The sequence below is a fragment of the Panthera leo genome, chromosome B3 (genome assembly GCF_018350215.1).
Source record: "Panthera leo isolate Ple1 chromosome B3, P.leo_Ple1_pat1.1, whole genome shotgun sequence".
Taxonomy (NCBI): domain Eukaryota; kingdom Metazoa; phylum Chordata; class Mammalia; order Carnivora; family Felidae; genus Panthera; species Panthera leo.
Genome location: NC_056684.1, coordinates 143,597,392 through 143,614,334, shown reverse-complemented (window position 1 = coordinate 143,614,334; position 16,943 = coordinate 143,597,392). Strand labels below are relative to the sequence as shown.

At 49.4% G+C, this 16,943-nt stretch overlaps 1 protein-coding gene and 1 non-coding gene across 8 annotated transcripts in view; both read right to left on the bottom strand.

Moving 5' to 3' along the window:
• The window catches only part of TECPR2 (tectonin beta-propeller repeat containing 2), a 105,659-nt gene that overhangs the window by 18,944 nt on the left and 69,772 nt on the right, over positions 1 to 16,943 (bottom strand). For 5 of the 7 annotated variants that reach the window (XR_006204087.1, XR_006204088.1, XM_042944342.1 and 2 more), the window contains exon 17: positions 16,305 to 16,453. Coding sequence is in view for 3 of the 7 variants with exons in the window: in XM_042944342.1 (XP_042800276.1) it covers positions 16,305 to 16,453 (149 nt within the window). In the remaining 4 variants the exon portion in view is untranslated. Of the gene's footprint in view, positions 1 to 6,462; positions 6,697 to 16,304; positions 16,454 to 16,943 lie in introns of those variants that run through there. The other 2 variants (XR_006204089.1, XR_006204090.1) reach the window with 2 other exon arrangements.
• On the bottom strand, positions 14,217 to 14,289 carry TRNAQ-CUG. Its single transcript has one exon. It is a non-coding gene; the product is annotated as a tRNA-Gln (tRNA).

Sequence of the window (16,943 nt, the reverse complement as noted above, 5' to 3'; positions counted from 1 at the left end):
GGGGCCAGTTTAGGAAAGCCCCCGGCACATAAGCAGGAACCCCAGAGAGTACAGAGAATGAGACAGGCAGAGGCAGGAAGCCGATGGCCAGAGGGCAGCAGGTCACAAACTCCAGGCTCATTAGCACAGAGGCTGAACTAGGCCCTCCCCGGGGCATATCACTATCTGTTCTGGGAACACTGGGAACAAAGAGATCTTACAAACTTCTAGAGAGAAAGGCAGGTCAGATATCAAGGATCAGGGATCAAAACGGCTCAGACCTCTCAACAGCAATGCTAGACAGCAGGAGATGGTGGAGAAAACCCTTCGAAATTCTACAAGAAAACAGTTTCCAACCCAGGCTGCTCTGCTCAGCCAAGGCCGACTGCCAGTTGGGCCAAAGACTTTCAAGTTACGTACCATGAGCCATTCTCAGGAACTGACGGGAGGATGAAGCTCACCAAAACAAAGGAAGAGGAAGACAGGGGGTCCAGGAGAGAGAGGACCCAACATGGAAGGCAGGGTTGAAGGGCAATCCCAGGTAGACTGGGTGACCAGGCCAGACTGGGGCCGGCCAAAGCCTCCAGGAGACACCTCTCCAAGAGGAGGGCCTGGGTGGCACCTGATGTGCCCTCGAGCACGGACAGTGGAGACAACTGGCAGAGCCCGGGGCTGGATATGTAAAACCAAGATGGCAAATCATGACCATGAGCAAGTCCAGGGAAAAGAGAGTCCTCCAGACGGGAAACGTAGTGGAGGCTACTTGTGAGGAGCACATCCCCTTCCCCAGGCACTGTGGATGCTGGCACTGTGGCAGGCAGGCGGGCGGGGGCACAAGATCATGAACTGCTCTGCATCCTTCTCTCCCAGCAGGGAGTCAACTGAAAACAGAACCAGAAGGATCCAGAAACCGCTCCCTAGGCAGTCCTTCAGGGATATGAAGCTACAAGAAAGCGGCTCCCAGAGAGGGGAGAGTGGGTGGGGAGGCGTGTTTCTTGTAGCACACCCTGTGGGCCCAGCCGACGCGTTAACTTCTGCACTTATGTGTGTGACGTTGATTCAAAGCAACCAACTGAGACGTCTGAGCCCCACTCCAGACCTGCTGCGTTCATCTCCAGCGGAGGTGCCTATGTGTGGACCTCTGAATACATGCCTCCAGATGGTCCTCAGGGGGAGCGGACTCTCCACTTTACTGGTCACGAAATGAAGGGCCAGTGAGTTTGGGCAACTCTCCCAAGGTCACTTGGTCTCATGGAAAAAAAGAAGTATTCGTTCAGGTTCTTTTGATTTCAGGAACTGGGCTCTGGCTCTCGTGGGGAAGGTACTGGTTGGCGGGGCTCTGGCCGCTTCCCGCCCTGTCTGTCCAAGGCACTCGTGCCTGCCAGCTGGGAGCGAAGGCTCCTGCAGCACGGCGGACACAGCACTGCTGGCTCGGCAGGACCTGAGCGGGGTCACCACCAGGGCCAGCAGGTACACGCAGGGGGGACCGATCCAGTCACCGAGGGAACGCCCGGACCGCAACGTCGCTCGGCTTCCTTTACCCAAAAACACCGGTGGCAGGAGCTCCACCTGTATTCTGCCTCAGCCTTGGATCGCACGGTGCACACAGCAGACCCACCGACGGACCACAGAACTTCCACGGCTCACGGCTCCCCTTCCTCATTCAGCTCCTGCCCAAACCTGCGCCAGTGGGCATCCCGAGCCCTCTCTTTATGTGATACCTTTCCTGCCTCCTATGCTCCCAGGTCTCATTTGGCTGATACCAGTATTTGGTGCTGAGAAGCACAAGACACACGGTCCCCAACCACGAACTGTCCTGTGCGAAGCTTTTCCCTCCTCAGAGACACCAGCCAAACCCGTGACTGGCCGGTCACTGGAAATGCCCACCATCTCAGGGCCCAGTTCGAAGACGGCACTGTCCACGGGAACCACGGATGGCGACCGTGGGTGATCGGTGTTTCGTGTTCGCTCTCGTAACCTGTGGCACCCTCTTTTTCTGGTCATTTATCGCTGATCTCACCAGCAGAGACATCTCCATGCACGTTCGTTCCCTCTGCAACACCCAACACAACGTAGTGACTGCCTTCCCGTTTATGTTTCCTTACTGTTCGACACAATTTTTGGACAGCTCACAGAGGTATGACGGACACACATAAAATGCACACATTTAAAGTGTCCAACCTGAAAAGTGACATTTGTGTGCACTCAAGAGACCATCCCCACGCTGCTTGACCCTCCCAACCCCGCGGCCCTCACCAATCCCCAAGCAACCACTGCTCTCTGTTACAAAAGTCCGCATTCTCTAAGTTTTACATAAATTAATCATATAATATGCACTCTTTTCTGTCTGGCTTCTTCCCCCAACAAAATTACTTCATCAGATCTGGAAACCCTTTGGCCATATTTCTTCTGGTATTTTTCCTGTCACCCTCGCCCCTCTTTCGCCTCAGGACTGGGCTGCATTTGAACCATGCCACATGAGGCTGTCCCATGCTCACTTGGCTCTGAGTTTTTCCCCAGTCTTTTTTTCTCTCCGTGATGTAGTTTGGATTTTTTTGAAAAAAATGTTAATGATTATTTTTGAGGCGGGGGGAGAGAGGGAGGAGAGGACCAGAGAGAGAGGAAGACACAGAATCCAAAGCAGGCTCCAGGCTCTGAGCTGTCAGCACAGAGCCTGACATGGGGCTTGAACCCACGAACCGTGAGATCGTGACCTGAGCAGAAGTTGGATGTTTACCCAACTGAGCCACCCAGGTGCCCACCCCCTCCTTGAAAAAAAAAAAAAAAATTTTTTTTGAATTGGACGGTTTTATTCCTGTGTCTTTGAGTTCCCCAATCTTTTCTTCTGCAATGTCTACACAGTCACTAATGTCATCCAGGGTATTTTAAATCTCAGACATTATAATTTTTATCCCTGCAAATTTGATCTAGGTCTTTTTTTATAGTTCCCATTTTTCTACTTAATGTATGCAATCTTTCCCCCAGTTTCTGGAACATAAAGAGTAAAGTTATAACACCTGTTTTAATCCCTGCCTATGAATTTTATCATCTGTATCCTTTCTGGGTCAGTTTCCATTGGTAGATTTACTTCCCTTCACTGTAGGCGATATTTTCCTGTTTCTCTGCCTGCCTGGTGAGTTCTGATTGGATTTAAGATCATGTGAATTTTACCTTATTGGTGCTGGATGTTTTCATGATTTATAAATATTCTTGAGCTTTGTTCTGGGATGCTGCTAATTTACTTAGAAACAGTTTGATCCTTCTAGATCTTGGTTTTTTAATTTTATTTTATTTGAAAGAGAAAGAGAAAGAGAGCGACTGAGTGAGAAGGCTGGAGAGAGAGAGAGAGAGAGAGAGAGAGAGCGAGAGAGAGCTAGAGCATCCCAAACAGGCTTCATGCTCAGCACGGAGCCCAACTCGGGGCTCGATCCCACAACCCTGGGATCATGCCCCGAGCCAAAATCAAGAGTCGGATGCTCAACGGAGTTACCCAGGCACCCCTAGGTCTTGCTTTTAAGCTCTGGTCACCAGTATTAGAATTATATGCAGTACAGGGCTGATTTTGCCCCATCACTGGGGCCACATGCTCTTGGGATATGACCCAATTAAGGATAGCTAGGGCTCAGGAGGTTTTGCACTTGGGATGGTGAGATCAGGAACTACTCCTGCCTCTGCCGAGTTCCCAGGCATGTCCCCTCTGATGTTTATAGGTGGCTCTCTCGCTGGCCCCGCGTTGTTTCTTCACACGTGTGTTTCTGCGCATGAGCCCCTGTGGGGCCTCTGCAGCTCTCTAGTCCTCCCCCAAGTTCCTGCCTCCTTGGCCTCTCACCTGCCCAGAGCTATGCCCTCAACTCAAGGGGCAGGCTGCGCTCTGCTAGCCCCTACCTGGGGTCCCCCTGCCCATGCAACAGCCTGGCAACTATAGGGGTCACCTCGTTTGTTTCCTATTTGTCAGGGACCACTGTTCTTTGTTGTCTGATGTCCAATGTCTTGAAAACCACCGTTTCATATAATTTGTCTGGAATTTTTGTTGTTTCAGGCAGGAGGGTAAATCTGGTTCCTATTACTCTGTTTTGATTGGAAGCAGAAGTCCATGTAACTGGTCTAAAGCTTCCTATTTCAATTCCAAGTGATGATTCCTGTGGTTATGTGGACTGTGCCTCCCGTGTGCACGCAGTGTGCAAGGTATTTTAACTCAAGAGGACTGTGTCAGCTGTCTGTCTTGCTAGAAGACGAGCATCTGAAAGACAATATTCTAGAGCTCATTCAGTGTTCACAGAGGTCAGACCACGTGCGAGGCAGCAGGTGTCTGAGACAGCGTGAGCACGTCGGTGGAAGGACGTGAGAGGGAGATCGTGCTCCCTGCTGGGACAAAACAGGGATTTCAGAGGGAGGCAATATTACTCATTATTATGGTCACATAACTTGGGTCCCCTGAGTCCCTACTCTGGGAGGTAAGTATTTCCTCCACACAGAGAAGTATCTTGAAGGACTGTTTTAGGTTTGTTTTGTTTTTTGCTATCCTGATTCTGCTGGAAAGTAAAGGAGATGAATTACCAGTTACTTCATACACGGGATCGAATCTCCCCTACCCAAGCATTATTATGGCAATTTTGGAACGTACCAAAAACCCAAAAGACTTCTACAGGAAACACCCCCACACTCACTACCAATAACACTTCACCGTGCGTGCCTCTTCACGTGTCCACCTGTCTATCTACCCAGCAAACCATCTTGTTCTGGATGTGCTTCAAAGAGAGCTGCAGACATCAGCAGAGTTTCCCCTGGATACTTCAACATGCAAATCATCAACTAAAGCCAGTATGTGTTTACAGCTTTCTCTTGAGGTAAAGTTAACACACAGCAGGTGTACGAACCATAGTTTGACAATGGTCATCCCTGGGGAAGCAGCCTCAAGCCGCTGGCAGCCATCCACCCCCCCACCCCGGCCCCCCAGGCAACCACGGATGCGATTCCTGCCATCACGATCCATCTGTCCGACCCATCCTAGGATTTCATACAACTGGAGCCATACAGGAGGTACCGTCTGCCATTGGCCTGTCGCTCAGGACAACAGCGATGGGGCGGGCTCCTCTGCGATGCTGCGATCACTCCTTTTTATCCTGTCACCCAGTTCCAGCCGGTGCTGCGGTCCCCACCACCACCCTACAGTGCAGGGCTGTGGACCGAGGGCCCTGGTTCAGGCTTCACAGCAGGTTGTCCGGTGCTGCAGCCTGTGCGTCCCCTCCCTGCAAAGCATCTGCGCCATGAGAGGGTCCGATGGAGGGTGACTGCCTGCTTGGGACCGGGTCCCCCATTCCAGCTTCTCTTCCACCCCTGCCTTTGGCCACGGCCTGACTCATACAAAATCTTTCCTGCCAGGAGCGGAGGTGTCTGGTGGAAATTTTAGGAACATGCCAACCTGTTTCCCAAATGAGACCCACAGTCCTGGGATCCAGGCCAGCACCGCAGGTGGGACCTGGGCCCTGGGCCCCAGGGCTGACCATCACTCAAGGCACCAGGCATGAATGCGGAGACAGGGCCTGGTGACTGCCGGCACCCTTTCCCCTGCCCTTGACATCCAAGCTCCCAGGGAGTGGAGGGGAGCCCTGCCCCACCCCAGGGGTGCTGTCTCCCCCTTGCTGACCAGGCCCATCTGACTTCTGCGATGCACCCCCCCCCCCACCCCCCGCCGCCGTTATGCTGCAGCCTTGCAACCACGCGGTCACAGGGAACTGTGGCACCGCCTCGAGCAGGCTCCTTCCTGAAACAGCCTGACCAGGCCACTCGGCCTGGCCCCAAGCTCTGTGGTGGTCGGGCATGGGGACAGGCCCCCTCTGGTCCAGCGCAACGGTGCCTCTCTGGTCACGCTCACGTGTCACGGTTCATTCGGCGGGCAACCCCTTCTGTCCAGTCTGCCAGCCCGGTCACGTCCTCGCACCAGCACTGTCTCTGTGAGAGGCTCCCGGCCACCTTGGAGCTGGCGGCCCCCTCCTCCCAGCTCACGCAAGCTCTGTGAGCACAGGGCTGGCGTCCTGCAATGAGGACAAGGCTGAGGAGTCTGGGCAGAGTCACTGAGCCCCCGAGCCCTGGGACCTCGCTTCGTCCGGCTTGTCCTCTCCTCACCTGCAGAATGGGGAGGCTGGGCTACGAGTCTTCCAGGCCCCAAATCCTTTGTGTGTGGGTGTGGAAGCGGGGGGGTGGAAAGACTCCCAGGGATGCAGATTTCTATGGGCCAGGGATGTCCACGGGGGCGTCCTGGAGCAGAGGGGCTGCACCTGACTCACAAAGTCTGGGTCCTCTGTAAAATACCCCTATTCTCTCCGACTACAAAACAGATTTCCTGCCCGTCAGAGGAAAATACAGACAACAGAGAAAACTATTATCATCACTCATAATCCCTGGATCAAAAAGAGCAATCCCTGTTGTAGTTTTTTCTAGGTATTTAGTGGGATTTTATCATTTTGTGTTCTTGTTTCTTACCAAATCGGTACCGCACGGCCTTTCTGAGCCTTGTGAGCACAGCAGACACAGACCTCAGTCCGTGGGTGTGTGTGAGGGGCCCTGGGTGCTGCTGCCGGGAGGGGCAGGGCACCCTCGGGGGCACACAGGGGGCACAGCACAGGAAGCTGGACACCACCTCCGGGAAGCGGCGAAGACCAGCTCCAAAGCCGCTAGGGCCACGGCTCCACCTGGAATGATTCTCCTTAGCGGTACCTGCCAGAACATGATTTTAAACGGCCTTTCAAAGTACATCCTTGATTGTTTATAATAACCGTCACTGGCATAATTTGCTAAGTGGGCTCTTTACCACAAGGCCGGTGCCGCACCTGCTTCACCCACCGTTCACAGCTTCGCCGTGTGAACAGAACACAGTCAAGTTCACGCTGACCGCTAGAGACGATGTTAACAACCGGTAGCTTTGGGAACATTTTTGATTGTTTCCCAAGACTGAGCCTTATTCAGACTATTCGGAGTTGTGAAGTACTCACTCCAGAAGTAGTACACGTTCATCGCCAGATTTTCAGCAAAGGGAAGGAAAAACTCAGTCATGACAGCGCGCTACACCCAGACGTCACCATTATCCTCCCGCTGTGTCTTTGCAGTTTTCAGTGTACGCATCATCGTTGTTTCAACTTCAACAGAACCACTGAACATGTCTGTAACTGACATTTTACTCAGCAACGTGCTAGGATATGAGCATTTCTCGGTGGGAATAAAAGCTCTTCTGTGAAGTGACGTGGAAGACTTGTGGCGGATTTCCCTGAATAGACACATCGCAGTTCAGCCTCGCTCCGTCACAGCAAATCTCACAGAGCAGAGACCTCCTGGACACGAAACATGTAACTGGCAATGGCTTTTCTTCTCCTTATCAAACACAGGGGCTCCGCGTGCTGGCCTGGCGTGTGGAGCTCTGTGCCCTTGTCCCAGAGCCCAGAGCATGACCGCTCTCACTGCCATGGGGGTGGCGGGGGGACAGGCCGTGCTGCGGAGGCCCCAGCTGGGGGTGGGGCTAACTTGCTGAATGGTCTTGTGTTAGCACCAGACGGGGCCAAATCCCCCGCCTCCCAAATGAGATGACAGGGACCTGGTTTCATTATCCCCAAGGCCTCCTAACAATTTTATTTCAGGAGACATCGGCCATCGATCAGAACACCCCAAAACTCTTAGGAGCGGGCGCTCAGCTATACCCACAGAGCTTGGCTTTGGGGTGTGGATGCCCCCCTTCTCCCACCATCCGTCCCCGGCTGAGTGACCTGTGCCAGGTCGGTGGGTGTCACCAGATGGTGAAAGGGGTGAGAGTGTCATCGGGGCTACTTAGCTGTGCCTTCAGTCAGGGGTCAGGACAACGAAAACTCCTCTAACTGCTCTCCACTCTGCTGTCCTGAACTGACATTTCTTCTTTTTTTTAAGTCTGTTTATTTATTTTGAGAGAGAGAGCACACGCGTGTGCGTGCACGAGCTGGGGAGGGGCATAGAGCAAGTGGGACAGAGGACCCAAGGCGGGATCTGCACCGTCAGCACAGAGCCCAATGTGGGGCTTAAACCCACAAACCATGAGATCACGGCATGAGGTGAAATCAAGAGCCAGACGCTCAACCGACTGAGCCACCCAGGCGCCCCTAATGCTAACCCTTCTCTAATGAAAGTCTTCCTATTGTCAGGTGTGAACTTGTCGATGCGTAAGTTCTCGACGCTTAAGGTTACATGCAGTTATACATCCCCACTGGCAGCTTGTGGGCAGAGAATTCTTAGGAGTATTATCTGGTATCATGCTTGTATACTTATTTTATGTTTTTGTTGTTCATACAGACAAAAATACCCGAAGCAGCTGAATTTAAAATAAAAGTTTTAAAAGTTACTTTGGCCATTGGCCAGACCTATCAGTCTTGGTTTCCCAAGTCTCTCTCTTTTCCTGGCGGAGTAAATGACCCCTGCAAACCGATGAGCGGTCCACACAGGAAGGGTGGGCTGGGCGGGCCTAAGCCTCCACGTGAGGCTGGGGACCCCATGGTCAGGAAAGGGCGGAGTCTGCTCAGGAGGCAGAGGCGACCTGGGGGTGGAGGGGAGCGAGTGATGCAGTAAAGAAGACTGGCCTGAAAGAAGAGGTGGGGCCAAACTAGGGTGGGGACAGCAGGATGCTCCCCTTCCTTTACCAAGGCCGTTGGTGCCCACAGTACCGCGAAATGTCACATCACCCACTGAGCTTGCTTTAGTGCTCCCTCTACCTTGGACAGAACATTCTCCAACTAAAGCAAAAATGCTAAAAAAAAAAGATCCTAAAAACAACTATAAATATTTTCTCCAAATCCTTCCATATGTTAGTAAGTCTGAACACTGAGTCATTTGTTTTGAGTACTTTGTTAAACTTCACCCCAAAACTACTACAGCAGGGAGGCTTTTACCAGAGACGAAAGCGGGAAGCAAACGGCCTAAGTGCTGCTGATCTCAGAGGATTTCCGTTGCTTCACTTCGTTGTGTCCTTTAGCAGCTACTACCTGTTCCCCCCCCACCGTTTCCACTGCAAACACATCCTTTTTTTTTTTTTTTTTTTTTTTTAAATTTTTTTTAACGTTTATTTATTTTTGAGACAGAGAGAGACAGAGCATGAACGGGGGAGGGGCAGAGAGAGAAGGAGACACAGAATCGGAAGCATGCTCCAGGCTCTGAGTCATCAGCCCAGAGCCCGACGCGGGGCTCGAACTCATGGACCGTGAGATCGTGACCTGAGCTGAAGTCGGACGCTTAACCGACTGAGCCACCCAGGCGCCCCGTGCAAACACATCCTACATGCAGACCAAGAAGGTCAAGTGGAGGAACGAACTGAAGAAACAAAAATACAGTAGGAAGAGGCTGACTATGATCGAAACACGTAAACTCCATTTATACTCCAATACTGGGATTCAACCAAATTGTCCTTTTTTTTTTTTTTTTTTAATTTTTATTGTTTATTTTTGAGAGAGAGAGTGAGTGCATGAGTGGGGGAGGGGCCAAGAGGGAGGGAGACACGGAATCCGAAGCAGGCTCCAGGCTCTGAGCTGTCAGCACAGAGCCTGACGCGGGGCTCGAACCCACGAACCGTGAGATCGTGACCTGAGCCCAAGTCAGAGGCTAAACCAACTGAGCCCCCCAGGTGCCCCATCGTCCTGACTTTCCAAACCCTGTTAGTGAAGCCTCACCTCCCTACTGCCACACTCATCTCCTCGGGACCTCTACAGCTGCAGGACGCGGGGGCCTTCGTCTGGAAACACTGCCTGTGAGGTCACAGAGCCTCAGGCGCACCACCGCGATCGCGGTTCTGGGCCCAGGCTCGGTCCCCACACCGAGTTGGGGTGACACACACCTGGATTCCAGCTCTGCCACAGGTGAGCCGTGAGGCCTCCGGCAACTTTCTGGTCCTCCCTGAGCTGGGGTTTCCCACACGGGCACACAAATGATCACGGGGATGTTGTGAGGACGGGTGGCCCGAGGTGAGCACCCAGCAACAGGGCTCGTGGTCACCTCGATCTCTGTAGCTGAGCGGTCGGTCGGTCCCAGCTGCCCGGGGGAAGCAGTCCCTGCAGGCTGTAACAGCACGGTGGGCCTGGGTCCCCGTGGAGACTTGGTCACTCGCTAGGGTTGGGGGCCACACAGTCACTCAACTGTCCCGAGTACATGCGTCCTCTGCCAAGGGGCGGGGACCGCTCCTGACTTGTACGTCCTGCACTAAAGACAGGACTCTGGCAAGTCAGGGCTGGAAAGGGTGTTGAATAAAAGCCTGCGCAGATGTAAAGTCTGATTTTTTTTCCCACAGGAACCAATCTGAAAAGCATTTTGTATCTTCCAATTCCACAGAAAGCGAATCTCTTCTCCAGCACTTAAAGCTAACTGAGTCAGAAAATGTGGCTCCGTTCAGCGGAACGACTTGGAATAGTTAGTGTTTCGCAGCCCATTTAGCAATCACTACTTTATTCAGAGCACAGCTTTGAGGCCCTTTCATGTGAATTTCCTCCATTTGGCCATTTTCCTGGGTAAAGCTGTTGATCACTTTCATCAATAGAGCACTCCAAGTACAGCTTTCTCTCCCCAATTTGAGCTCTGCTTCCCAGAGGCTATTCTAGAATCTAGACGGAGAAAGAAAGGACAATTTGCAGGTTCCCACAGTCTTTGATGTAACTCAGCCAGGTACCCGAGTGGCCCATGGCTACAGACAGGTGCCCAGCTGGGGGCAAGGCTGGCTGGAGCCTACCACTGTCAGCAGCTCACTGCCTGGCCCTGCTCTCTAACATCCCGGCCTATGGCTTGATGGGAAGAGTCTGAGGCAAGGCACAAGTGTGCTCCGACCGGCTCAACACCGTCCTCCACCACCACACGTCCCACAGACCTCGCTCTGCCCCTCAGCAGCCCTTTGCTGACCCTGGCGTGGCTCCGTGCTGGGACTCTGCAAACCTATGCCTTCTCCAGGCACACAATAAATGTGACAAATAACGCTTGGAAATCTCAAAAGAATATTACTAGCAAGCAAAACACTGTGCACAACAAGCTGTAGAAGAACAAAGATTAGAGTGAAAACAGATGAAGTAAAGAACAGAAAAACAATAGAGAAAAATCAACAAAACTGAAAGATTTTTTTTTTTTTTTTGAGAAAGAGGGAAAGAGACAGGGTGCAATCGAGTGAGGGGCAGAAAGAGAGGGAGAGAAGCGGGGCACACCTGAAGTAGGACTGAAACTCATGAACCGTGAGATCATGACCTGAGCTGAAGGAAGTCAGACACTTAACAGCTGAGCCACCCAGGCGCCCCCAAAAGATGTTTTTTGAAAAGACCAACAAAGTTGACAAACTTTGAGCTATACTAACAAAAAAAGAGGGAAGACTCAAACTACTAAAATCGGAAGTGAAAGAGGAGACAGAACTACCAACCTTAGAGAAATAGAAATGATGATACGGGAATGCTATCAACAACTGGGCACCAATAAAATAGGTAATGTAGATGAAATGAACAAATTTCTAGAAAGGCAGAAACTACTCAAACTGAATCGAGAAGAAACAGAAAACCCTGAATAGACTTAAAACAAGTAAAGAGACTGAATTAGTAATCAAAACACATCTCACAAAGAAAAGCCCAAGCTTACAATGAGGAGCTGTAAGAATGCTTTAAGAATAATCAGCACTAACCCTTCAGGAACTCTTCCAAAATATAGAAGAGGAAGAAACACTTCTCGACTCATCCTAAGAGGCCAGCATTACCCTGATACCGAAACCAGACAAACACATGACAAGAAAAGAAAACCAAAGACCAATCTCTCTCATGAATAAGGACACAAAAATCCCTGACAAAATACTAGCAGACCAAATACAGCAACATATACAAGAGATTACATATCATGACCAACTGGGATTTATCCCAGAAACAAAAGGTTCAACATACAAAAGTCAGTCAATATAACATCATATTAATAAAGGAGCAAACACACATGATCATCTCAATAGATACAGAAAAGGCACTTGACAATAACCAACATTCTTCCGTGGAAAAAAAAAAAAACATTCAACAAACTAGGAATAAAGGGAACTTATTCAGTCTGAAAAGGGCATCTGTAAAAAATGCACAGTTAATATCATTAGTTAACAGTGAAAGACCAGATGCTTTCCCCCTATGATCAGGAACACAACGAGTGTGTCTACTCCTGCCACTTTTACTCAATATCGTACAGAAGGTTCTAGTCAGGGTAATTAAGCAAGAAAAGAAATATGGGGCGCCTGGGTAGCTCAGTTGGTTAAACGTCCAACTTTGGCTCACGTCATGATCTCACAGTTTGTGGATTCAAGCCCCACGTCAGGCTCTGTGCTGACAACTCACAGCCTGGAGCCTGCTTTGGATTCTGTGTCTCCCTCTCTCTCTCTGCCCCTGCCCTGCTTGTTCTCTGTCTCTCTCTCAAAAATAAATAAGCATTTAAGAAAGAAAGAAAGAAAGAAAGAAAGAAAGAAAGAAAGAAAGAAAGAAAGAAAGAAAGAAGGAAAGAAAAGGCATCCAGATAGGAAAAGAAGTAAAATTATCTCTCTTTGTAGATGACATGATTTTGTACATAAGAAATCCTAAGGAATCCACAAAAAAGTTATTAGAACTAAAATAAGTTTAGCAAGGTTTCCAGATACAAGATCAATATACAGAAACTTATACTAGCAATGAACAAACTGAAAATGGAATTAAGAAAACAATTCCGGGGTGCCTGGGTGGCTTAGTCAGTTAAGCATCTGACTTCGGCTCAGGTCATGATCTTGTGATTTGTGAGTTTGAGCCCCACATCAGGATCTGTGCTGACAGCTCAGAGCCTGGAGCCTGCTTCGGATTCTGTGTGTGTCTCTCTCTCTGCCCCTCCCCAGCTTATGCGCTCCTGCACACACACACACTCTTTCTCTCTCAAAAATAAATAAGCATTAAAAAAATTCCATTTATAGTAGTCTCAAAAAGAATAAATGAGTTAGAAATACATTTAACAAAAGTAGTTAAAAACACATACTCTGAAAACCACAAAACTGCTGAAAGAAATTAAAGAAGATCTAAATAAACAAAAAGACAGCCCATGTTCATGGATTGGAAGATTTAATACTATGAAGATGGCAATGCTTCCCCAAGTGATCTACAGATTCAACACAATTCCTATAAAATGTTAGCATTTTTTTTGCAGAAATTGACAAACTGATCCTAAAATTCATATGGATGTGCAAAGGACCAGAGTAGAAAAAAACAATATTTTTTAAAAAGTTTGTATTATTTATTTATTTTGAGAGAGATAAACAGACAGAGAAAGTGGGAGAGGGCAGAGAGAGAAGGAGAGAGAGAGACCCAAGGAGGCTCCACACTGCCAGTGTAGAGCCCAAGGTGGGGCTCAAACCCACGAACTGTGAAATCATGACCTGAGCTGAAATCAAGAGTTGGATGCTTAACTGCTGAGCCACCCAGGTATCCCCAAAACAATCTTGAAAAAGAAAAATCACTTCCTGATTTCAAAATTTACAACAAAGCTAAGTAATCAGGACAATGTGGTACTGGCCTGATGATGGACATACAGATCACTGAAATAGAACTAAAGTAAAAAAGTCCTTCCATTTATGATGAATTGATTTTGACAGCCCTTCATGATAATTGAATCAAAAAGAACAAATGGTGCTGGTATAATTGGATATTCATGTGTATAGGAATGAATTTGGACACCCACCTTGTACCCTATATGAAAATTAACTGAAAATAAATCAAACATCTAAATGTAAGGGCTAGAACTGTAAGATGTCTAAAAGAAAATACAGATGCAAATCTTCAAGACCTTGGATCAGACAACAGTTAGCACATAACTCACCGAAAGCATATGTAAATCATGTATCTGATAAGGGTCTAGAACCCAGAATACCTACAGAACTCTTATAACTCAAGAATTTAAAGATAAATAGCTCAGTTGAAAAATGAGCAAAGAATGTGAATACACAGTTCTCCAAAGAAGATATACAAAGGACCAGTAAGTGCATGAAAAGATCTTCAACATCATTAGTCATTTAGGGAAATGCAAGTCAAAACCACGAGATGCCATTTTTACGCCTACTAGGATAGCTAGAATAAAAACACTGGGCAAGAAAAACTTTTTGGCAAGGATGTGGAGAAACGAGAACTCTAATACATTACTGGTGGAAGGCAAAATGACGCAGTCACTGTGGAAATCAGCTCGTCCGTTAATTCAATTTTATTTTTAAGTAATCTCTACGCCCAATGTGGGGCTCGAACCCACAATCCCGAGATCCAGAGACACATGCTCTACCGACTGAGCCAGCCAGGTGCCCGAGTTCCTTAAACATTTAAACGTACATTCACCATCTGACCCTGCAATTCCCTTTAAAGGTATCTACACGTTCTATCGAATGGAAAACGTAAGTCCACACAAACACTCGTACATGAAGTATTATTCACGGCAGCCCACACGTGGGAACACCCTGAGCGTCCACCAACCGACGAACAGATAAACTACACATCTATCCACATGACGAAATATTAGTCACAAAAGGGAATGAAGCACTGATACATGCTACAATGTGCTACAGTACTTGAAAGCACGACGCTAAGTGAAAGATGGCAGAGAAGGCCACTTATTGTACGATTCCATTATATGAACAGACAGATCCAGAATAGGCCAAGGCATAAAAATAGAAGGGAGATTAGTGGCTGAGGGGGTGGGGGTTCCAGAAGAGGATATGGGCTACCTACCCACCCTACCATTACTACTCATGGGTATGTGATTTCTTTTTGGGGTGATGAGAAAGTTCTGGAACAGGGTAGTAGCAAGTGTTGCTCAACTTCCTGAATATACTAAAACCCCCGAATTTTACACTATGAAAGGGTGAACTGTAACTCTTAAAAGAAATAATATAAAGCTCTTAGAAAAAAAAAAAGGAATGTGCTAACAGCGACGTACCAAAGGGCTCAGGCAACAAGAGGGTGCCTCGCGTAAAGAGAACTTCAGAACGCCAACGAAGCGAGCCGCACGCTGGCTTGTCTCTGCTCATCACTGTGCACAGGCAGCGCTCAGCAAGGCCAGTGATGACAAACTCCCCTCTGCCGGGTGACCTGCTCCCGCTGCGCCACTGCGTGCAGAGAAGTGAGCCCGCATCCTCGTTCATCATATGTCACCTCACGTCTGCACAGCGCTTTCTGATTCACAAGGTGCCATCGGACATTATTCTACCCACCCTCCCCTTAACTCCATGAGGGAGGAACATCTACCAGTGGGGACACGGGGCCTCTGTGGCCAGGACCTCGAACTCCAACACGACCTCTGGTCCAACCATAGGGCCTCCCAGCACACGCCCCATGTCTGCTGGGAGGACTGGAGGTCCTCAGAGATGGCCCTGCAACTTGCCCCTCGACTTCTGTCACTCTGTCCCTGGGGGTTGATGATGCACAAAACATAGACAGTCATGAACGCGGGCCTTTACCCAAACACCTGATTTCCTGCCTGTCCCCATTTAAGCATTCTTCTGTTTAAGGACTAACCACTGTCCCGTTGCTACCTCTGCAAATGGCAACATCATGTTTTTTCCAACAAATTCACAAAATAGGGCCTAGCAGGAGTTGAAGCAGGTAAGTCACGAAATCACAGACCCCTAAGTATACATTTTAAACCTAGTATAGGTTTAAACCAGGCCCATTAGATCTTTAAAGGTAATTAAATAGTGCACTAAAATCAGACCCCTGCTTCTGTTATCAGTGGTGGAAGAGTCAAGTAGAAAAGAAAAACACTGGGAACATACGGTAAGCTGAAATGCTGTGGGGGTGGGGACGGGACACAGAACTCAACAAGCCAGGAGGGGTACTCACAAGGTGCTGACAAGATCTGAAGTGGCTTTTATTTTCTTTGCCGTACTTCTGGGTACTGCTTGATTTTATTCTTATTTATTTATTTATTAGTAATCTCTACATCCAACTTGGGGCTTGAACTCACGATCTCGAGATCAAGGGTGGCATACTCACTGGACTGAGCCAGCCAGACGCCCCTGATTTTATTTTGTTAAAACACAACGTTCGTTTTGTAAAGAGTCAAAATATTTTTATTCTGAGAAGAAAAAAACCTTAAGTGTTGGCTCAGATCATCTCTAACGATGCATTCGGCTCTAAATTCCGCGCCTGGGAGAGACGGGTGAGCGCGGGCTGGGGGCGCGCCTTGCTCCCCGGACATGTGCCTCTGCCCCCGCTTGCTGGGGCGCGCACGCAGGCGGGGGTGGTCCCCTCCCCGGCACAGCGATCCGGCAGCTCCTGCCTTTAGGAGGGGCAGCCTGGTGTCAGTTAGGGTTGGCTTACCTGGACAGGCGGCTCAATCATTATCCAGGCCGGAAGCATCAGACTGGGATTGAGAGGCTGGGTTCCTACTCGGAAGTAAACTCTGCCCCTGGAATCACAGGCCCAGATGTGCTGATTTCCACACGCCAGGCTTGTCAGTTTTATAGGTCCTGCAGGCAAATGAAGGAAAAGGCCACACGCTAATTGCTTTTGTAAAATGACGAATCCTTCACTTAAATCTATGGACTTTGATTTATCCTTCAAAGAAAGAGGTGAGGCTGCTCTTGCGGCTGACCCTGTGGTCTAAGAACGCCACAGCTCAGGGGCATTTCCGAGGCCTCTGGCCGCCCTGCCACCGGCCAGGCGCCACTCGGCAGGCTCTCTGGCACCGGGCGGGGCAGTCAGCATGCCGCCGGCACCGGGCCCCGGGGCCGATAAGCACAGGGTTAGTCCCTGCGTGGGCCCTGTCGCTAGCTTCATCACATCCGTGCACAGCACCGGCAAATTCTGCATCTGGGGAGAGGGCGCCCCTCTTTATCAGGAAATCTGGACCCGAATGAGAATTAATAATGAACTAAGCCCCGTAGAATCTTCATTTTTCTTTCTACATTTCTCTTTATTGATTAAACCAATTTTAAGAGGAAGGGAAATGGGAGGAGG